This window comes from Nannospalax galili, unplaced genomic scaffold (assembly GCF_000622305.1).
Source record: "Nannospalax galili isolate Female #2095 unplaced genomic scaffold, S.galili_v1.0 scaffold1272, whole genome shotgun sequence".
Lineage (NCBI taxonomy): Eukaryota > Metazoa > Chordata > Mammalia > Rodentia > Spalacidae > Nannospalax > Nannospalax galili.
In genome coordinates this window covers 661,753-685,581 of record NW_008332402.1, presented here as the reverse complement: position 1 = coordinate 685,581, position 23,829 = coordinate 661,753, and the positions used below count along the sequence as shown (strand labels likewise).

Genomic DNA, 23,829 nt, shown 5'->3' with positions numbered 1-23,829 from the left:
CATCATCCATCATCTATTATCTATCTATCTATCTATCTATCTATCTATCTATCTATCTATCATCTATCTATCATGTCATCTATTTATCTTCTATCTATCATCTATCTATCTATCTATCTATCTATCTATCTATCTATCATCTATCTATCTATCTATCTATCTATCAATCTATCATCTATCTACATATCTATCATCTATTGTGGATGTATACATGTGAACATATCATAGTGCATGTGTGGAGGTAAGAGAACACCTTGTAGGAGCTGGTTCTCTCCTTCTATGTCAGGTCTTGAAGACTGAACTCAGGTTGTCAGGCTTTGTAGCAAATGCCTTTACTTGCTGAGCCATCTCACTAATATTCTTAGTTCATCCCATAGTTCTACAATTCTTGCAAAATCAGTCTTCCTTGACTATGTGATGACCATTGGATCTATACATGGAATTCACTCTGCCTCACACTTCATGGTAATGCCGCTGGACCTATAATAATAGTCCTTTAAATTTATTTATTTTATGTGTGTATGTATTTTGCCTGCATGTATGTAAGTGCGCCACATGCATGAAATGCCCATGGAGGCCAGAAGAGGGCGTTTGATCCTCTGGAACTGAACCATTGCTTGCCATCATGTGAGTACGAGGAACTGAATCTGGATCCTCTACAAGAGCAGCAAGTGCTCTTAAACCACTTAGCCATCTCTCCAGCCCTAAAACAGTCTTCCAGTCTTCACGACTGCCTCCTAAGCCTTCTATCCTTTTTCATTATGTCTCTAAGATTTTTTCACTTGCTAGTTTTTCTCTAATTAAAAAATAGCACATTACAGAGCAGCTAGTTCTAGCAGCACAAAAGGGCATAACACACAGTAAGCCCCCATCATTCTGCTTCGACACCCTTCTCTAGCAGCTGCTTCACTTGAGATCTTGTGCATCTGATGGATTTTAAATCCTCTCAACAGCACTTGGGTCCCTATTAATTTTTAGCAAAATGAAAGGAAAAATAAAATACCACACTAAAAACTGACATATCCTTTGCAAATCTTTTAGTTATTAAGGCTGTTTTTCTAATAAACTGGAAAATGTTATCCTATGACAAATAAGAAATTACAACAAAATTTCTATCAATTTTGATGTGGCATCTTTGGTTATATTAAATTATTATGTTTCTACCTTTTTTCTTAGAACTGAATACTATGATAATCAATTTCACTTCAAATGCTAAAGAATAAAAATAAAATCACATTTATAATGGATTATAGAATCAAGTAAAAAGCAAAACTGCTAAGAAAGGATCATTTGTATGAGATCTTAAAGAGTTTTGAAAGCTATTTTGGCCTGTTTTAGATAGTATTCTATTGAACATTATCCACATGGATTTTTTATGCTTCAAGAGTACAAAGTGAGCATTGCGTTCTTCATAAATGCTCAATAGACCACTCCATACTTTATATTTTTTCCTCTGAAATAATACATTTGTTACTTAAATCATTGACAGTGTGTAGAACATTGTGTTAGCTTTCTTGGGCTTCACAGCAAAGTCCCTTAACATGGTGGGCTAAGCAACAGAAATGTGGGGGTGGTGGGAGTGGCTCAGGGGTTAAGAACACTGGTTGGTCTTGCAGAGGACCTGGGTTCGGTTCCCAGCACCCACATGGTGGCTAACAACTGTACCTAACTGCAGTTCCAGGGGATCTGATGCCCTCTTCTGACCTCCACGGGTGTTGCACTTCCTTAATGTGGGCATAACACTCATACACATACAATAAGAATAAATAAAAATTTTTTAAAGACAATAGAGATGTATGGGCATGAGATTCTAAAAGTCCAAAATCAACACAACCTCAAACTTGGCTGCTTCTGAGATCTGTGAGGAAAGCTTTGTTTCAGGCCTCCCCAGCCTGCGGTAGACCCGGGCATTCTTTGGTTTTGTAGACTGCATTCTCTGTGTCTTCATGTAGTCTGTCCTTGTACATGGGTGTTTCTGTGTCTAAATTTCCCATTATATCACAGTCTTACTGGATTTAAGATTGCCATAATGTCCCCAATTGAACTTGATCATCTATTGTACAAAAACCCTGCTTCCCACTGAAGTCACATTCAAAGATCCCGAGGGTTAAGAACTCAACTCCACTATTTGGGTCTGAAATGCCCTCCAAAGAATGTGCTAAAAGCTTGTTCACTGGCCTGTGGTGCTATTAGGATGTGGCGGAACCTTCAGGAGGGGAGACTTAGTAGAGGAAGCTTAGTTGTACAGACTGTGCCCCTGGTAGGGCTATGGCCTCTTTTCCTTCCTCTTTGTCTCCTATGCCATGTGGTGAGCAGTTTGTCACTGCACTCCTGCCCTGATGCTCTGTGATGCCACAGTCCCCAAAACAACAGAACTCACTGACTATAGACAGAAACCTCTGAAACCATGAGCCAACAAAGTAGCCTTTCTTCCTTTTTTTTTTTTCTTTTTGAGATAGGGTCTCCCTGTAGCTCCAGATGGCCTGGATTTGCTAAGGAGACCAGGCTGGCCTTGAACTCACAGAGATCTGCCTGCCTCTGCCACCTGAGTGCTGGGATTAAAGGTGTGCTCCACCACACCCAGCCTGCAAATGACTTTTATTTTAACAGTAACATGCCACTTAATTTTTTTGGATGAATTTTTTTTTTTTTTTTTTTTTTTTTTTTTGCCTTTTTTTGAGAAAAGGTCTCCCTGCAGCTCCAGTTGACCTGGAACTCACTACGTAAACCAGGCTGGCCTCTATCTCACAGAGGTCTACCTGCCTCTGCCTATTGAGTCCTGGGATTAAAGGCATGTGCCACCATGCCCAGAAAATTACTCTTTTAAATACATAATATTGGGGTTGGAGAAATGTTAGGAACACTTGCTTTTGTGGAGGACCTGAGTTCAGTTTTCAGCACCTGCACTGAGTGAGTGGCTCACAACTGCTGCAACTTCGGCTCCAGGGGGTCCACTACTTCTGGCCTCCTTGAGCACCTGCACTCATGTGTGCGTGCACACACACACACAATTCAAAGTGAAATAAATCTTATAAAATAAAATATATAATGCTTATCCATTTTTAAAAAGTGTTAATTACTCTTACTCATTTTGGATTGCAGTGTGCTTTCTAGGTGGGAAAGACCTGATCCTTAACCTGTTTGATTTTGATCTTCAACCAAAAATAGCAATGGGGCTTCTTCTGCCTCGGGGAAAAAGGATTTGTTTACATAGCAGTATTCTCACAAGAATGTTGTCTAAGAGTGTTGACCACCACGTTTACTGTGGTGAGGAAGAAAAAGGTGAAAGCCTGTCACCGTCAGTTCACCAAGTCCATGACTTGGGCATGGACAGGAAATAAAACACCTGGAGGTCCATGAGCATTAGGTGGTGAGCAGGATTACAGGGACATTGGTTACTGAGGACATTCCACAGTCTTGGAAGATACTGACATGATTTGGAACCACCAAGCATTTCTGCAAGCAGAGCCATACTGTGGATCCAATCAGAACACGAGGTTGGGGGATGCCCTTGATGGATACACAGATTATGAGTCTTTCTAAAGATGTTTGACACTGGTGGCTTACTTGGAGGATATTTCCAGAGACTTAGCAGAGGTCTTTGGTTGCATACAGACTGCAGTGGAAATGGACAACAAAGATGCTTTCATGCTCTTGGGGAGAGCAAATCAGATATCCCCGATTTGTAGATTAATGCACCCACAGGGAATCTGTACAAGGCCTTCATTGCATTGAGTTTCTGAGATTTCATGTGCAGTGCTCACTAGAAACTGTGACAAGGACTAATGCTAACCCTTCTCTTCCTTTTGTTCCAATGACTGGCTCTTCTTTCACACTGGGTGACTGAGTTAGCATGGAGGAGACTTCTGAGAGACTTTCATGAAAGAAGAGTGTAAGAAATACATTATATTATGGAAACTTCACAAGCAGTAGCTATTTTCTGAAACAGACAACTTGGATTCCCGCCCCCCCAACCCCAGAACTGAAATTTGGTATAGACAGTGCCTATCCAGTGATCAGCATACTCATTCACATTATTGTAATTTTTACATAACTGACTTGCCTTTTCTTATAACATAGCATCCTCTGAATAAAGAGGCCACAAAGTTGTTTTCAGTCATGATTCACCACCCCTGGCCCAGGTCCTTGAATAGAATAAGAATACAATAAATATTTGCTAGAAAACTATAAGGAAAAATGACCTATCTTTAGTTTTTTTAACTTGTGCCTAAATAAAATTTATTAGTGGGGTTGGAGAGATGGCTCAGCAGTTAAGAGTACTTACTGGCCTTGCCGAGGGACCTGAGTTTAGTTCCCAGCACCCATATCAGGTGACTCACAACTGCCAGCTCCAGGAGGATCCCACACCGTCTGACCTCCACAAGCACCTGCATGCACATGGTGCATATAAACTAACACACATGCACACACACACACACACACACACACACACACACACACATTCTTGAAGATATCAGTGTTGCCCTTTTCACACATATTATCTGGTTGAATTCAGTGACTTCCCATTGGTTCCTGTTTCTATTTAGTGACTTTTCTCACCAATTTTTGAATGTCCTTTACATGATCATACTAACCCATGGACATGTTTATTTCATGTCTTTTTGTCTGCTTTAATTGAAGTAGGTCTTTAGTAAATATTTTTTTTAACTACATATCAAATCTCTCAATTTTGTTTCTGATACGCAGGGAAACGGGGCTTTCTCCTTTCCTCTTAACCCCTTGAGAAAGGTGGAATTCTGAGCTCTAGTCCTTTCTAGATTCACTCTTGGGGAGGTTTGATCTTTGACCTTTATTCTGAAGGTCACAGAGTTGGCTTTGAACTTGCAGGACAGCCCAAGTTTGGCAGTATGTCAGGACTAGAGGTCAAGATTAATTTCTGGGATGTAAGATGCATTGACTGGCACAGAGCTGAGCTCTGTTCCCCAATCAGTCTCATCAAGTACACTGTCTGAGTCCTATTTTCTTTTGAATCTACCCTATGCTTGACACAAGGATAGGACAGAATTACCCTTCAACGAAGCCCCTCATGAAACTTTTTGGCTTGCTTGTTTTGTGTTTCAAAGTTTTCTCATGGAAGACAATAAATATTTACCCAGAGTGCCTACTTGGTTTTTATAGCTTATTTTAAAATATTTCTTACAAACTTTTCATTTTAAAATGAGACAGATGTGCCATTATCTGAGGATGTGTGTCAAGGCTGACATCTATTGACCCATGGTCCTTATGCTCTGTCACTGTTAATTCATCATTCAACTGATATATGTGTGCTATGTGTGCGTTCATGTGCACATGTGTGCATGTGAAGGCCAGAGGTCTACAATGTTTGTCTTCCTTGATCTCTCAATCCATCTCCACCTAAGTTTTACAAACAGAGTCTCTCACTGCACTTGGAGCTCATCAGTTTAATTATGCTGACTGACCAGTGAGCACCAGTCTTCACCTCCCCCTGCACTGGGCTTACAGATGCATGCCACCATGCCCAGCTTTCACATGAGTGCTAAGGATCTGAACCCAGCCATCTCCTGGGCCCCAATTAAACTGATTTTAACACAATTCCTAGCAATGGAACTTTGAAATGCAGGTGCAACATTTATGTTTAAATGACTCTGTTTTGGGGATGGCTCCAGAAGCGCCATCCAGAGCTGAGGAACTATTGGTAGTTCGTGGCTTTTGGGGGAAGAAGAGCAATTTTTCTTTGTGGGTGTGGCCACTGGTAGATTGTCCACACTCAGGCACACATAGGCTGCACTAATTGGTCTCAGAAGAATATTTTTTTTAAAAAAAGATATGAAGTTGGGAGGAGGGAATATGAGGAGACATCCAGGGGAGTTGGAGGGGAAGAGAGGACTAGATATGACCAAAACACATTACACACGTGTATGAAATTCTCAGAGTAATTAAAAATATATTTTAAATGACTCTTTTCTAATTTAAGTAATAGTCAAAGAGTTTTTTTTTTCATTTTATTTTCTAGACTAAATACAGGATTAGAGTAAATCAGAAAACACACGCCAACGTCTAAAAGTCCGATTTGTACTTTATTTTACAGAATAATCTTTTTATAGATACTTTTCACATAGATTTAAAAATCATAGGAGTTTGGTCAAATAAACAATAAATTTATCTTATAAGGATTACAAATGAAAGTAAATAAGCTAAAGAAACAATCAACACTACTTCCAAATGTTTTGTAGATAGAAAAACCATACAGAGAAAATTAAAGGCATACTGGTTCAAACTTTTCTTCTATTTTATTTTATATTTTATTATTTTATTTTATTGAGGTGAGGTCTCCCTGGTAGGTAAGCGCACCTGTGTCGTGCAATGCTTGAGGAGGACAGAAGAGGCTGTCGGATCCCCTGGAACTGGAGTTAGGACAGTTGTTAACTGCCATGTGGGTGCTGGGATTCAAACCTGGGTCTTCTATTTTATTTATTATTTATTTATTTATTTATTTATTTATTTATTTATTTATTTATTTATTTATTTGTGTGTGTGTGTGTATGTGTGTGTGTGAGCACACACGCATGCGGGCACATATATGACGGTGACTACAGAGGCCAGAAGTGAGTGTTGGTTCCCCAGAGATGGCGTTAAAAGCAGTTATGAGTAGTCTGATATGGGTGCTGGGAATGCTGGGAAGTGAACTCAAGTTCTCTGAGTGGCAAGCATCCGTATCTGCTGAGTTGTCTCTCCAGTTACACCAAGCTTTGCTCTTTACCCACTAGACATAAGCACAGAGAATAGCTTGTTTCCATGGAGCCTTGTGAGACCAATCTCTTTTCTGGGCAGCTAGACTGGAAGGACGTGTGTTAGCGGGATACGGTGCTAGAAAACCACCTCCTGGAACTATTGGAAGAAGGCAAGACACAGGAAGGTGGGTGGAAATGAAGGGTTAACTTGTCCAACGCTGGAGATGTGCAGCTGCCTGCTGAAAGTCCAGCTTTTGGGGAATACAATGCTTTCGTCTGGCCTCTGAGGGCACTGCACACAATGCACCTAATGCACGTACACACACACAGATACATAAATATAAAATAAATCTTTTTGTAGAAGCAAAGTTTGAATCAGTTCCTAAGTTACCATGACGAAGGGAGGAAGTGCTGGTTTCCTCCACAGTGAGGGGACATCTTGTGCCAGTTTGCATCTCTTTCAGCCCCACTCCCCACCGATAAAGCCGGACAGGAAAGGGTATGTGCTGTTAATGTTGTGTATCGTGACATCAGCCCATACCAGAGGAGGAACTGGCACTTCCCTGGTCACGTGTCTCTCCCAGGATCTGATGTGCTTCTGATAGACCTCCAAGCTCCAGAATCATTGAACACATCCTCTATTGCTCCTGGCTGTTTGACAGCTTTCTCGAGGGCTCATGGGATGCAGCATGAATACTGCCTGCTGGTGCATCTTGCTTGTATGATAAGGTTATTATAAATAAGATCACGATTCTAAAAGAAGATACTGCCAGTGATTTGCTATGAAAATTTGCCAGCTCATGATAATTCCAAACCTACGACCCCTCCATAAGCCTGCAGATATTTGACCGGGAGAATGAGCCAGCCTGCTTCCCCTTGACCCAACAAGAACCAAACCACACTGTGCACTTCAGCTATCCTCAGTGGCAGTGGAGACTTGGGATTCAGGGCTACTGGGATTCACTTAGCCAAACGGCTCTGGGTGAGGACTAGACACATTTGTGCCCATGGGCTGCACATTACCCCTTGCTGCAACCATGTGCCCAATCTCTCTGACAATGGCTTTTGCTCTTGTTCCTCATTTGTTACACAATTCCCCCTGGGAGCTGGAGCCCTGCCCAGGACAGGCTGGGCTGCTAGGTTGGGTCCTAACAACCTTCTCATTGCCATCTGCTGGCTAACATCCTCTTTTAACCTGAAGAAGGGCATCCATGGAATCAGAGGGCTGCCACCTGCCCCTGAGCACAGCTGCCGCCTAGCTGTTGGTGTGGGGCCACCATTCGCTTGTCTGGACCAATCAGGTCAGATGTGCGGAAGGGACACCACCGTGTTCTCCGCGGGAGCCCCACAGCCAGGTGAGCCCTGTCCACTTAAACTGCATACATTTGACACTCTTCTTGTGGAAATTCTACCCTAGATTGCAAATGCTTCACAGATCATTTTTACCATCACCAGGAACTCAAAGTCAATCTCTAGAACTTTCATCAACATGGACTTAGTTGTTTATACATACTATAATTAAAGTTCTAGAACTTAGGCACTGTTTTTAAGGGCACAGAAAACATATTTTTAGATCTGACAAAAGGCAGTTCTAAAGCAAATTAACAGACTGATTTTAGAATAACTTCAGATACAAAGTCTTTAAAATATTTCAAAACCAAAACATTCTCTTTACTACAGATGTGGGAGCATTTTGTCAGTGATGTGGGGTGGGACACAGCTAAGTGTGAGCAATACAAAGGCCTGAAAATGTTACATGATAGCAGCCCCACCCGAGTCACACTTCCCAAACTCATCCTTGGCCAACCACTGTGTATCTGTCACCCAAATGAGATGACCGGCCATGGCGCCATGGTTGCTACCTGTGGGGCTGAGACATTCCAGTATTTGTGTGATGAAAGAACAATTGAATGAAACAATGGGGTAAGTAATGCTCTAATCAAACTGCAGACAGAGATTTTAAAACTCAGGAGGAGGGAAAATGGGGTTGCTTATAGGCACAGGGTTTTAATTTAGCAGGACTGAGTGCTGGAGATGGTTACTCAACAATGAACATGTCCTTGACATGCTAAACTATACTAGAAACAGTTAGGTCTTATTTATTATTTTACTTTGGGAGCTAGGTTCTAAATCAGTGTTTGTGGAAACACCAATGCACTGAATACTGAATGAATTTTGCTCAAATTTGTAAGCTCATGACTGTATGGTACTCTGTGGCTTGGAAGTTGCTTATTAATTCCCTATTTTGAAGTATGATAAGTTGTATTGCAAGGGAACATGCAATATGCTCTCATAACTGTCAAGTATGTCTTCTTAGTTATATTACTGCAGCAGCTTTATAACCACCTCCTTCCTCTTTTTCCTCCTCCCACAGCTGGCACCCCAGGTAGAATCGCACAACATATGTTTCCTTGTATGTAATATGTATAGAAGCTCAAGCCCAAACCCCAAGTGTCAGCATCCCTGTTTCTCTGTTTGACTGTGATTTCCTAGCACTTCAAAAATATACTTTTCGTTTAAAGCAGGCTGTGCTTCTTGTCCCTCCTCTATGTTTCCATGTTGTACTGGATAGCTTTAGTGTCAACTTGACACACCTGGGTTGAGGGAGCCTCAATTGGGGAATTGCCTCTATTGGACTGGCCTGTGGCCATGTCTGAGGGCATCTTCTTAATGAGTGATGTGGGAGGACCCAGCCCACTGTGGGTGGTGCCACCCCTGGGCAGGTGGGCCTGTGTTGCATAAGAAAGCAGGCTGAGTAGGGGCCAGAGGAGCAAGCCAGTAAGCAGCGTTCCTCCATGGCCTGTGCTCCAGTTCCTGCTTCCAGGTTCTTGCCCTGAGTTCCTACCTTGGACTCCCTGATGAACTGAGACCTGGGAGATGTAAGACAAACCCTTTCCTCCACAGGTTGGTAGTGGTCAGAGTGTTTTGTCACAGCAATGGAGAAACAAACTAAGATACATGTGTATTGTTTCCTTTTACATAGTATAATCCTATTGTTTTCACTATTTTTACCTGTCTAAATTCCATTCATCTTCCAAATTCCTGTCAGTGCCTCCCAATTCCATCATGTGTTCCTTGAACCCAGTCTGCCTGATCCCTCACTGCAGGCTGACTTTTTTGGTCATCACCTGTGCTGGTCACACTAGATGGAACCTGATTATCTTATAGTGTCTTCCACACTCTAGCATACAACGAACCTTAACTGTAACTTCCTGAAGCATGAAAGGTATTTTTTTTAAATTTAGTTTTGTTTCAAAGAAAGACCTATACAGTCCTGGCTACAAAATAATACACATTTTCAATTTGATTGCCTTTCCAAAGAATTGGAGAGAGCAAATAACATGTTTGTTCATAAAATATTATCATCGTATTCTACTTTTTTGCATATTATCTACACACTATCATCCAATAAATATGTTTCTTAAATTCTAATAGGCAATACTTGACCAACCATCATATAAAAATCTTCCTGTTTAGCTGCTTGGTTTAGATTTCAGTTTCTTTTACAGCATCGAGTACAAAGTTTTATTTAAGGGAGCTTTTCTTTCGACAATCATTGTAAAATCACATGATGGAATCTAATTTACTTGTTCTTGCATTTTTATAGGAGGGAGTGAGACACTAGGAAAATCACAAAGTATACCTTCCATTTTCCCTAACATTCTTGTATGTGAAAAGTCTAATTATTATCAAATGAAAAAAACAGTCTGCCATGAAAGCAAAGCAAGACAAAAAGTCAAAACAACAAAACATCAAAAAAAAAAAAATTGGTGCAGCATGTGACCTGGGAATGGTATGTGGAGGATGAGAAGATGTGGGAAGGACACAGGAAGGTGCTGCTGGGAACTCCAGACTGAGTGCTTCTGTGCTGGCCAGCAAAGAATTCTGTAAGGAATGTTCTTTGAGAAGTACTGAGCTGCGACTACTAATCACAAGCTCTTGTGATCGCAGTAACTTGGTTTCTTACATTTGAGTCATTTTCTTAACCACTACTTTGGCTCTGGCTGCCTGGTCTCAGGACAATACCCCCCAACGCCCCAACACAGTCACACCTGGAGACTCACCATCCTCCTCATAGAGAAGGCCCATGTGGGCCTGTGCCTCTGCTTCTTTCTTTCCACCATCAGTTTTGATCAGCTGAGCAATCTTAAAGCATCGCTCATAGAAGTGGTTCCTCACCCACTTGTCTTCAGAATTATTGAAGTAACAGGCCAGAGCGTACAAGTTATTATACACATCTTCAAAGTATCCTTCAAGAGAAAAGCACCACACAGTGCATTAGACAGATGGTTCGGGACACATCTTTTGGGACAGTACACTGATACTGCAACATTTGTTCCCTAGTTTTTTCTTAAAGCTGTGGTTGTTTTGAAACTCAAATCTACACTCAAAGCATAATTAATTTTAACTATTAAAACAATTATATTAATTAAAGGATGTGTACCTGTGCAAAGCAATGTACTATTTGGATGAAATGGGACTTCCTTTTGAATATTTTATTTTATGTGTATGAGTGTATTGTCTGCACGTGTGTAAGTGCACCCATGTTGTGCAATGCCTGCGGAGGTCAGAAGAGGGTGTTGGATCCCCTGGGACTGGAGTTATGGAAAGTCGTTAGCCACCATGTTGGTGCTGGGAATTGAACCAGGTTCCTCTGCAAGAGTAGTCAGTGCTCTTAACCACTGAGCCATCTCACCAGTCAAAATGGGACTTTTTTTATATAACAGATAGAACAGGATGGTGCTCAGTTCTTTTGAGAAAAAAGGATCTTGGTGTTCTTGACTACTTTTCCCATTGGAAGTCTGAAAATTATTTATAGATATTATAGATAAATCAATGTTTCTTAAGTATGAGAAAAATAATGCAAATGAAAAAAGAGAACGGAAATAGGAACATCAGGTCAATTTAAGGGGGATATAAGATAGCTGACGCATACAAGCAACGGAGGTCAGGACGATCTGCAAGTGTCATATTTTCCTGCCAGTGTTTCTGGCAATACAAGTTTGTAACAATGCTAAGAGAGCAGACGTCCATGTTTCTGTTTTCTGTGTATTTTTCCTTGACAACACATACATACTCAAACTGTTGGTAGTTTGTTACATACACCCTCTGCTTCTCTTTTTTCACAAAGTAATGTCCATATGGTATGCAGTGGCATGTATATAAGTGAGAGGGTTGTATATGCACACACAGAATGTATGCTTCTAAACTGAATCAGTCAGTCAGTTTCATGAACTCCCTCTGCAATAGCGAACATGAAGAAGACGTTTGCAGGTTCCTAAACTGTGCTTTGACCCTTTAAAGCCTTCTTCAGTGACCTCACTATGTCTTTGCATTTATCCCTAATCATGTCTGTAAACATGTAGGGTCCTCTGTGTTAATCATGTCTGTAAACATGTAGGGTCCTCTGTGTTAATCATGTCTGTAAACATGTAGGGTCCTCTGTGTTAATCATGTCTGTAAACATGTAGGGTTCTCTGTGTTAATCATGTCTGTAAACATGTAGGGTCCTCTGTGTTAATCATGTCTGTAAACATGTAGGGTCCTCTGTGTTTCTGTTCCACCTTCTCTTTCTTTTTGAGGCAAAGCCTCATTCTTACTTTAGCCAGGCTAGTCTTGAATTTGTGGCAGTCCTCCTGCTTCTGCCTACCAAGAAGTGGATTACAGGAGTAAGCCACCGAGTCTTACACTAAATTAAAAACAGAAAACAATGATCATGCACTAGGACTTGCTGACACTAGGTGCTCACTCCTACCAGAAGAGTAAATTCCTAAATGGTCTGTTGCCCTTTAGATACCTCTGAGATTAAATCAAAAGGCTCAGAAGAACCAAACTGTAGCTGTCAAGACCTATAAATATGCCACTCCAATGTTTTAAAAGACATTTGTGAGTGTGTGTGCATGCGTGTGTGTGTGTGTGCGTGCATGTGTGTATGTGTGTGTGTGTATGCGTGCGTGTGTGTGTATATGCGTGCGTGTGTGTGTGTGTGTGCGTGTGTGGTGTGACGGGTGGAGGTATGGGGGTGGAAGGGATATGTGTGATTATGCTCAGGTGTGTGCATGAGTGTACATCCATACACATGCTTTCAGAGGCCAGAGATGTTTTCCTCAATCCCTCTCTGCCTCATTCCCTTTACGCAGACTCTCTCACTGAACCTCATCACCATTTTGGGGCTGAGATGGAATGGCTAGGCTGGGGAGCCGACACGCCCTGATGATACTCCCTTCTCTGTCCCCCTTGTACTGGGGTTACAGACACATACTGCCACATCCAGCTTTTCTATGGATGCTAGGGATTCAAACTTAGGCTTTTCTGTTTAGGGGGCTGGAGAGATGGCTCAGCAATTAAGAGCACTTACTCCTCTTGCTGATGACCAGGGTTTTATTCCCGGTACTCATATGGTGGCTCACCAACCATCTATGACTCCAGTGCCAAGGTATCCAACACCTTCTTCGGGCCTCTGTGAGCCCCAAACACCCACATGGGGGCAGCATATATACAGAGACAAAACATTTATGCACACAAAATAACAAAAACTCAAAAAATACATTGCTAAAACCTATGCTTCTTTACATAAACTTTCTATGTATATATTTCTTGCCCAGTGGGAACAGACCATTAAGGTCTATTTTATAAAATATTATACATTTACTGATTAGAGTTACTGTTTTCAGATGCCAGGTGGTAAAATATTTCAATCCTCTATTATAACAGGAGATATGTGTAAATATTTTTCTAATCTTAATAATTAAACTTTAATATAAAATATTCCTAGCATTCCATAGGCAAAATGAGTTGTGTTGATGTAAGCTAACAGGATTCTGTATGCAAAGATTTCTTAGAAGTTGAGAGTTTTTCTCTACAGCTATAGTCTGTGCTCTACATTGTAAGCAGTGTGTCCCTCTCTACTAAATTATCAGCAAGCAAAATTAGAAGATGACCATTTATTGTTGATTTGTTATTTAGATGTTGTGATCCCCAAGGAAGAGATTGCCTGGTGAAATAAATTTGAGAAACATTCTTAATGTTCTTCCTTTAGTGAGATAATACAGAAAAACATGATCAGTGCTCTGATAAGTACTGCAATAAGTCAATACGTTTAAATTCAGTGTTAATTAACCTGGAGTTTCCTAAACTTACTTTACTGGACAACATTTTTTTTTCATTTTTACTTTGCATCAAATTTACAAATATCACATGGAACGTTAGGTAGGACATATTTTGTATATACTAAGTAAGTGGTGCTGGAGTGAAAATAGCTGCTCAGTCCTTGTCAAAAGTTTAAACGTCAAGTGGAAATAATGCTTGCATTATCTATTTCTTCTGTTTCCCGACATTCACTATTGTCATCTCTGCCTCAGCCTCAGGGGGCTCAAGACCCTGATCATAATATTACAGATGGCACAGAAGCTATTCATAACAATAGAGAATGTGATATTTGTGTCATAGACAAAGAAATACTTTACCCAATGGAAAATAACCACAAAAGGAAACAGCTAGATTACTTTAAAGCAACTTTGTTACAAAATAGCAAGAGATGTTTGGTCAAAGCAATTTAAAAAACTTTAGGTTACTTGTCTACAAATCTGGAGGGGCAGAACTGACCCTACTCGACTACTGTTAGTGCCCCAGCTTTGATTAAATGAACTTGATTGTGACCCTAGACTGATGGTCTTTCCAATGAGAAACGATGACAGAGACGGGCTATTTCAGGATAATTGTCTCACACGCTGTGACTTATGGGATAGAAACTCGAGGTGCCACTGATAGATTTCTATACTTTAGATGCACAAGTACACATCTTGAAACACATACGTTTTAATATTTAGAATTAATTCAAGTTAATAAAAGCAAATGTGCGTATTTTATTTTCTGAGGCATTCTTTATTCAAATCACATTTTTCTCCTTGATAAAGTTCATGTCTGGACTGTGAAAAAGTTTACGCGAATTATTTTTAAAAAGATTGTATAAATGCTTATATGCATGCCATTCAACTAATATTTTATCTTAATTATAATTTTCTATAACTCATCCAGGCAAAAGTCATGGCGGTAACCCTACAGATGAAAAAGAGGTAATTTTGTCCTATTTAACAAATGCAGCTTTATCTACCAGAAATATAGGGCAGACCACTCAGTGAAGAAATTTCCCTCATTTCTGTGGTCACTTGTGTGGGACTTTACCTGTTACCAAGCTGGGACTTTGTAAGTTTTTATTTTAACTGGAGAAGTATTTTTGTTTATGTACTTTTCTTTAATGAAAGATTAGGAATTAAAATATGCTCTGCCTTAAAAAGGACAACTTAGTGTTTTAGGTTCTTCATAATCACAAAATATTATAGGACAAGTTGACTCATTCATGATACTTCATGGCAAGTCAGGTATTTGGCTCATGTTTATTCTATTCAAAGAAAACCTCCTAGCTTAAACAGTGTCCATGATGAAATTCAACTTTATAAAATGACTAATGGGCAAATTTTACATTGGTTAATTCTGTTTCCAGTGGAAATATCACTTTAGAATTTTGGTTTTATACTAGAACATGGGGCTTTGGGGTTGAGCACTTATTTATTTGCATAGCCTATTTATTTTCAGTAATTTATTTCTTGAGAAATATATGTAAATCATGTTTTGAAGTTCACCAGAAGACTGTATTTTCACATCAATCCTGCAGTCGGGAATACGTCTTGTGATATAGATGGCAGAGATGAAAATATTTTTTAGAGACTTTAAATAGTTATTAACTTTCTGAAAAACATTAGAACATGATAAAGGAATTTACTAAAGAAATATTTTGTGTAGAATATAAAATTAGCTATTGCAACCACCATTGTGAATTGCAAACTTTTATTCTTTTATTCTGAGACAGGGCCTCCCTATGTAGCCCAGGCTAGCCTGATGCCTACTTCCCAGGTGCTGGAATTTCAGTCTAGCACCACGTCCCCCTGGTACTTGAAGGCTTTTCATGTCTTTTCACTAGTCACTACTATCATTTTGTGATTCAAACCAACAGGATTTCATGACAAAACCTTCAAAGCCCATTACATAAATGCCCAATTTGTGTGTAATTTTCAAACGATAGTGTTCTGAAATTCCTCATGGGTGAAAGTCAACATTCAGATGCTGTACAGGAAAAAATGAAGAGAAGACGGATGATTAATGATAGCAAAGGCTTTAATCCATCGGAAAATTTTGGAGATGTTTCCAATGACATCATCAGGATACCCATCTCCGCAGCCTGGTGCCCATTTACTCCATAAAATTGTCATCGACAAAGTTGAATCCTGCTAAATTGTCTTAAGGTATCAAATTCAAACAAACAGTTTGGAATATTCCCTGGGTTGCATCCTGAAACCCTCCATCTACCTTTCCTCTCTGCAGTCTCTGCCCTGGTCAGGTAGTGGTAGAAATTATCCAGCTTGTCTGGCTGCTCCTCCAGGGGCCTCTGCAGCCAGAAGAGGGACTGTGCCTCTGCAGCATTCCACAGGGCCTCCCAATGCTCCATGAGAGCGAAGAGCTCGGAGAAGGATTTGTGGTAGCCATCACGCAGCATGTCCACGCAGATGCTCTTCTTATAGGAGTTCCTGTGGCTGGGGACACAAACAGAACACTGGGAGTTTCAGCCAAGTCCTCCCCACCCGCCAGGCTTTCCTTTCTCCAAGAATGGGCAGTCCAGGGCCTGGAGAGAGGGTTCAGTGGTTAAAAGTACTGACAGTTCTTGTAGAGGACCTGAGTTTGGTTCCCAGCACCCACATGATGGCTAACAACTGTCCCCAGCTCCAGTTCCAGGGGATCCTCAGCTGCACTCCTCTGGCCTCTGCAGGTACTCACACATGGGGGCACTTACATACTTTCAAGAAAAATACTCAAACGCATAAACTAAAAACAAACAGTTAAAAATTGTTTTAAAGAATTGGAAGTTCAAGCGGGCTTCCTTTTGTTGTTCTCAGTGAAAGCACAAGAACTACCAAAAGATCTTTGTTGCAAATACAGTTGAGCAATTTCAGTTTAAAGAAAGTTGTTCAGAGCTACCTAAATATACATATTTCCATAAAATTGCATTATAAATATATCAGTTCCAGAGTTCAGGACAAATAAGCTACTTGACTGACAATATTAAAAAAATACATCATACACCAGCCTCCCCTTCAAACCAACCACTCACCACCTACCCACCCACTCACCCAATCAACCAACCAGACCAATGACACCCAAACCAGTGAACCAGTCTAAAACTCAACCTTGCTATTTAATATTATAAGTTTATTTTCTACATTATATAGTTTCACTATATATTACTAGAAGTTCGTGAAATTTGTTCATTAATGCTTCTGAACTGAATGTTAAAATATTTGTTGAAATCTATTACTAAATATATGCATAATTATTTTCACCTATAACCAAGGTAATTGTTTGGTAGATTAATAATTCACTTCTTAGGTCAGACTTGGGAGGCTGAGGCAAGAGGATCATTAATTTGAGGTCTGCCTGGGCTAAACAGTATGATTTTGTGCCAAAAGATGAAACCAAATAAAACCTTCAAAAATGTACTCACTTCAAACTTCATCAATCAGGTGTAAACAGATAAAGTAACAGATGACTGTCCCACATATTTATTAAGTAAGTATCTACTGGTTTCACGTGATTTACCATTGGCTGTTTGTTTTTGTAGTTTCTTTCATTTGTGTGTGTGTGTGTGTGTGTGTGTGTGTGTGTGTGTGTGCATGTGGGTATATGTTGGAGGCCCGAAGTTGATGTCCAGAATTATTCTTAATTGCTATTATATCTTATTCATTGGCCAGGGTCTCTTAGTCCAACCAGAGCTCACAGGTACGGCTAGTCTTGCTAGCCAGCTTGTTCTGGGAATCCTCCATCTCTGCCCTCTGAGTCTGAAATTAGAGCCAGGCTTCCACTTGACATTTTTGTGTGTTCTGAAGACCTGAATTCTTGTCCTCTTGTCCGCCTGGTGAGTGCTTTAATCACTGAGCCATGTCCCCAGGCCCTGTTCCATCCCCCATGGACTGTTCTAGACCAAATAGAGTCAGTGCCCTTGTGAAATTTCCATTCAAGAGAGAAAGCACGACCAACAGCTAAGGAGACACATAGTGAACAATACTGAAAATTTCTATTAAGAAATACATACGCTCCTGGAGAATAGCTATGTTGGTCACCGTCTTACCAAAAAAAGGGGGGGATCAGATGCCCAAAGTTTATGCTAATTATTTTATATTCTTTCTTTAAAAGGGAGAGAATTCAATATTTAGAACAACTGGCACCGTGGACTACTACTGGCAATCAAATTTCAGGGAGCAGTGGGTAGTTCTCAGAATTAGAAGTGCTGAGGTATGACTTGAACTCCTTGCATTTCATTTCTTCTTGTGCAAAGGTGTATGTTAATATATGTCCTGCCCACATCTCAGGACTCCTCTTGGAACCAGATGAAACGAATGTATGCAAATCCTATGGGAGATGTGAAGCCTGCATGGCTGGTTTGTGGCTCTTGGCTGTGCATTAGATTTACCAGTAGAGCTTCAAAAACAAAACACAGCACAACTGCCCAAGGTGAGAACATGAGGTTACTAAAGCGGTGGTGACACTTTGGACTCCACACCAAGAAAGATGAAGAGCCAGCTGCCAAGGGGACCGAATCCCGGAGTTGACAGGATGCGACTGCAGTTTTATGATGACTTTTTTGTGGGGTGGGGTGGGGTGGCATGCAAAGTCTTGAGGTGAGTGTTCTACCATCAAGCTCCACTCTTAGCCCCACAGTTGAGTTTCAGAAAAATATATCTGGAAAGATCAGCCCATGTGAACTTGAACTCTAGCCCTTTCCCATCATGCAGCCAGATTGTTACAGAACCAGCTGATAGAGTGAAAAAAAAATCCATTTTCCTATGCCCAAAGATCAAAAGCGACCATGTGATAGCAGACTAAAAAATATTCAGCATGAGGCAGAGAAGAATCATTGGGGTTTGTTTTCTTCCACTGAATCAGATAGAAGAGGACAGGAGGGAGACGTGGACAGTGGGTGCTTTGAAAGGACCAAATTCCCTTTCTCTCTCCATCTTTCCAGTCAAATGCCAGAGGTGCTGTGAATGGAAGTCAAATTCCTGTGATCTCCAGTGGAATCTAAGGGGAGCAGACACTGTACTGACTGCTCACGTGAGATGCCTGAAAGTAAAAGGATGACCAAGATCTCCTTGCCCACCTCCCTGTGTCCAGGGCATGGAGAAACAGCAAACAGTCAAGGGCTTCTAGGAAGAAGAGGGCCAGGGCAAGCCCTGCAATTTCCCGAGACCCTAGAATGGTATGGGCAGAATAACATGATACTCTGTGGCGGGGGGTGGGGGGGATCTGTGTGTAATACTAAAGTTCCTGAAACAAAAGGGTCAATGTGCCCATCACCATATTTTCTAGAGGCAACAAGATGCTGAAAGGCTCTTTATGGGCTGCCCATGGAGACTGAAGGAAGATACAGATACATGAAATGAACAGCACTTATGAGATCTAGAGACCAGGCTAACTTATTTGCCAAGCTGACAGAACAAAGTTTAACCAAGGGCATCAAAGACGGTTACCGCTGCAGGAATGCATAGCCTAGGAATGCATTAAGCTGTAAGTAAGAGCATTTGCCTCCCAGAGTCTTAGAAAGCAAGGCTTCTACTTTTTCGCTAAAGACAGCAGCTGAGGGCCTGGTTCGAGGGCCTGGCAGATTCAAGGCTGACGTCTCTGGGATTATCTTAACCTTTATGCTGTTTGTGCCCTGTTGATTATTATAGGACTTCTACAGCTCCAGATATCATGTTCAACTTCGAGACAAGAAGAAAAAAAATGAACGCAGGTGTCATGGTTGTATATTTCCTTATTTTCAGTGAAAAAAAAAAGCATCCCACAAATAATAGCAGATGTCCATGTTTGTCTACATATGTCTCATTGGTCGGAACTGTGTCACATGCCACCCTCCTGTGCTACAAAGAGTCTAGAAACACAAATGCTGCCTTTACTTGGGCACCTTGCTGCCCCAGCTTAAACTGGACTTACGTTAACAAAGAAGGACCAGACAATGATTTTTTTTTTCTTTTTGGTATTAGAATGTTCTAAATATTGCAACACATGTACTTAGGATGCTAAAAACAAGTTTCTTGTTTTTGGAAACTGAAATTGAACTCTCATTCGTTTGCTCTCAAGTAACTACCCTCTCTTTGCCCCCCCCCCACCAATGCAACACTTTTTCTATACAGGGACGTAGAGTGAGGGAAAGAGGCTTGAATCTTGAGCACCCCGAGAGATTGCTGCAGTGGCCCAGCTTTACCTGAGAATGACAAGATTAGATTTTTACACTAGGGAGAATTGAGGCTCAGGGCCAGGAATTAAAATTAAGTTATAAAAAATAAAGCCTTTCAATTTCGCATCCTTGATTTTGTGACTCTGAACTTCACACCTGATCCAAAAGAAAGGATGGGAGGATGGTAAACATAGAGGCAGGAAGGAGGGACAGAAGACTCTGCTGGTCCTCAATGGGATAAGCAGCTGGAACTGGGGCAGAGGCAGGGGGATCAGTAGAAGCAGATGGCTTCAAAACACATTGGGGTGATCAAAATATGAGTGACTTGGCGACTGGATGCTGTGTGAAGAGAGCAGCTAGGATTGCAGCTGGGTGTTTGGACTGGTAACAGGGAATTGGTAATTTTCTAAAGAGGGAAAATAAATGGTTGAACAGACATTGAAAATGATTAACTTGAACTTGGGGAGCCTAAGGGCATGTGAGTGGGAACCTAGAAGACAGTTTGGGGGAAGTTATAGAAAGCCTCAGAGGACAGAGGCTAGAACTCCAACCTTGCTTCAAATAAGTAATGCCACCTTTGTGTGTTGATGGTGTTTGTTCGTGAGAACAAAGAATGACTCCTGGGGAAAAAGTAAAATGCTGACCAAACACTAGAGAGGACAGATGGGAAATTATCTCAGTTCTAAGACCAAATGGGACATAATGCAGATAGTCACACCCTGGGCCTTCTTTGCTTGCCTTGGAAGAAGATGCAGGCACTTTTGCTGGATGTGGTCCATACAACACTGGAGTCACCTCCATAGGTGTCAGTACTCTGAAGTACCTGTGGAAATAACTAGTCCCATTGAGGGTCAAATCTTGGTGGGTAGAGAATTCAAGGACACCTTAGTAAAAGGATAAGTTACTGATCTAAAGGGGTGGCCCAGTTTTTCTCCTAGCAACACAAGACTGGGGCTCAGTCAGGGGCATCTTGACAAGATTCTCAGCCTGTTCTTGTTATCTGGAGTCTGTCTAAAGGTCCTATGACTTGGCTTTTTCTGCTAAGCTGAGTTCTCCCCTAATTTCCACCTAATTAGTTACCTAATATCCTTTCATTAAGATAATTTCCACTTAATTCAGTTAAGATCAGTTGCTGCTGCCTATGGCCAAAAAAACAAAAACAAAAACAAACAAACAAAAAACTACCACTAAGTGTTTCAGATGGGCTGGACTGAGATTTTTTTTTTCTAAGACAGCATTCAGCTTTAAAACATCCAGGAGATATAGCCAACATCCTTTAAAAAAATGTCTAGTGAATATTTAAATGGTCATTCTTTACAAAGGTATTCAAAATAAACTGTATTTCTTTTAAAATATTTTTATTTCATGTGTATGAGTATATTGCCTTCATGTATGTAAGTGCACTCATGTCATGCAATGCCCTAAGAGGTTAGAGGAGGGTGACGGATTCCTCTGGAACTGGAGTTAAGGACAGTTGTTAGCTACCTGATATGGGTGCTGGGAATCAAACCTGGGTCCTCTGCAAGAGTAGCCAGTGCTCTTAACCACTGAGTCAACTCTCCAGTCCCTCAAAATCGACTAATTTTATATACTTATATAACTATGCTGACATAATTTCCATTTTGTACATACACTTACATATGTGCATGCATACAATGTATATGTCATTAAATGAGTCTTATTACTAATATTGAGGGGGAAAAGAATGATTTACTAAATAGACTTCTATTCACAGTTTCATAGTTAATGTGAATTATCCCCCCAATATTTATTTATTAAAATGACCTGGCTCTCAGAAAATAGAAATGTATGTCAAGTCCCATCGTTATGTTTGAATTTCTCAGGTTTTATATTTCTTAGCAGAGAACCACAGCCAAAGTGCACTTGCTTTATGGAAATGAGGCTTATTGTTTGTGTTAAATATGAAGAGAAATATAAATAAAATTGGAATTTGTTATTTAAATTGTTATTCATTTGGACCTACATGTTTCATTCTTTGGTTTCAGTTACACATCAAAACACTTAGAAATATTAGTTGAAACTGAAAGACGTTGCATTTAGGCATCAGAAGAACAATCATTTGACCTGAAGGTACTTTACTGAGGGAAAATAAGAATTCTGGGAAATTTTATGGAGAGATTTAATATTACAGAATTTGAGGAGAGTTTTCACTAGAAAAAAAGTGACCCAAAAGTAAAAGTGGTGACCTTCATGAACACACCAGTCATCTAGAAATCTGTACCCCAGGCAGTTCTTTGTCATTACAGGTACTGAGGCTTCCCTGAAATGGGAGCTGCAGCCAGAGACTGAATTTCCGAACCTGGTCCCTGTGCACCCCACATGGATTCTAATGCCATTTAAACACACTGCTCAATGGCAGTCTGGTCAACAATTTTAATTCACATCAAAATTTCCCTAAACAATCCTAACATCAAAAAAAAAAAAAAAAAAACTTAGAAGGCTAGGGAGATGACTGAGTAAAGTGTTCACCCTGAAAGTGGGGGGACAGAAGTTTGGGTCCCTAGAACCCATGTAAATGCCTGGAAGGCAAGGGAATCCACCTGTCATCCTAGCACTCAGGAAGGAAAAACAAGGAATTCCAGGAGGAAGCTGGTTATCTAGACTAACCTGTGAGACTAGAGGAACCCAGGTTCAAGTGAGAGAACCCCACCTCAATATATAAGGCAGAAAGGGATTAAGGAAGACACTGAAGGTCAGCCTCTGGCCTCTCCATGTACACACATGTGTATGTGAACCTGCGCATACACATGTAAACATACACACATGCACATCACAGTCACATATACATATAAAATAATTTTTAGAGACTGATATAGGGCAAACCTGAACAATAGCATTGTAAGTGTGGAGGAGCTGGGGACAGGGGTGTGTTGGTGAACAAATACAGACATAGTACCAGGCTTAAAATGTCACCTTAAACTCTTTTGGATAAGCTACTCCTAACAGAACACCCGTAATATGTCAGGTACTGTGTAGCCATCATTTCTAACTTACTCAACAACTCTGTAAAAAACTACTTTTATTTCACAGATTGAACAAAAGAACAAGAACCATCCAGCAAGGTTGTGAACTGTGAATTGCTCAAAGCCACAGAAACCTGTAGTGGCAGGGCTGGGATTCATGCCCAGCTCCCTCTGCCAGCCGGTTGAGAACTCCGTACTTTCCTGCATTGCTGACAATTGCATCAAATACTGTACTTTTCTCTTTCCCTTCTCCACACAATGTTCTATTTGATGGCACTGACGATTTGAGAAATTGACATAATCGTTAGATTGTGATGTCATCTCAGATTTGAAAGCTGTTCTGTTTATCCATACTAATCCATGATCACGCTGAACCAGGAAAAGAGATCAGCATCATTCTGTGGCCCTCCCAGAGGAGGAAGTATTCATAAAAATGCAGATTAAATAGATATGCTTCCCATTCAAGGGTGTGAAGGAAGCACACTTAAAAGCATAAAAACCACATACTTCTACAAACATGAAAAATATAAATAGATGAAAGAGACACAACTTTTTATTCTCTTATTATGTGACTAATGCATTACTATACTAATGCAGATCCTAAGTACTGTCACCTTCCCAAATCTACGGTGGCTATATCTAGCATATTTCTACATTGAAAGAATTGGAATTACAGTATCAAAGTAAAGCTTCATACTCAGTCAAAGATTTTAAATATAGTTCAATAAAAAGCCCATAGTTTAAAACAAGATCATAAAATTTTTATTTAACCTGACAAAGATAAACTCAAAAAACCTGTAAGAGCTCATCAAAAGTCAGGATAATAGTTTTATTCCATTAAGTTAAT

The 23,829-nt window shown here is 40.5% G+C and overlaps 1 protein-coding gene across 4 annotated transcripts in view; it reads right to left on the bottom strand.

The window, feature by feature from the left end:
• The window catches only part of Ttc29 (tetratricopeptide repeat domain 29), a 227,248-nt gene that overhangs the window by 178,207 nt on the left and 25,212 nt on the right, over window positions 1-23,829 (bottom strand). For all 4 annotated transcript variants that reach the window (XM_017796729.2, XM_029560809.1, XM_008827488.3 and 1 more), the window contains 2 exons: window positions 16,080-16,303; window positions 10,778-10,963 (listed from right to left, as the gene is read on the bottom strand). In XM_017796729.2, coding sequence (XP_017652218.1) covers window positions 10,778-10,963; window positions 16,080-16,303 — 410 coding nt within the window. The remainder of the gene's footprint in view (window positions 1-10,777; window positions 10,964-16,079; window positions 16,304-23,829) is intronic.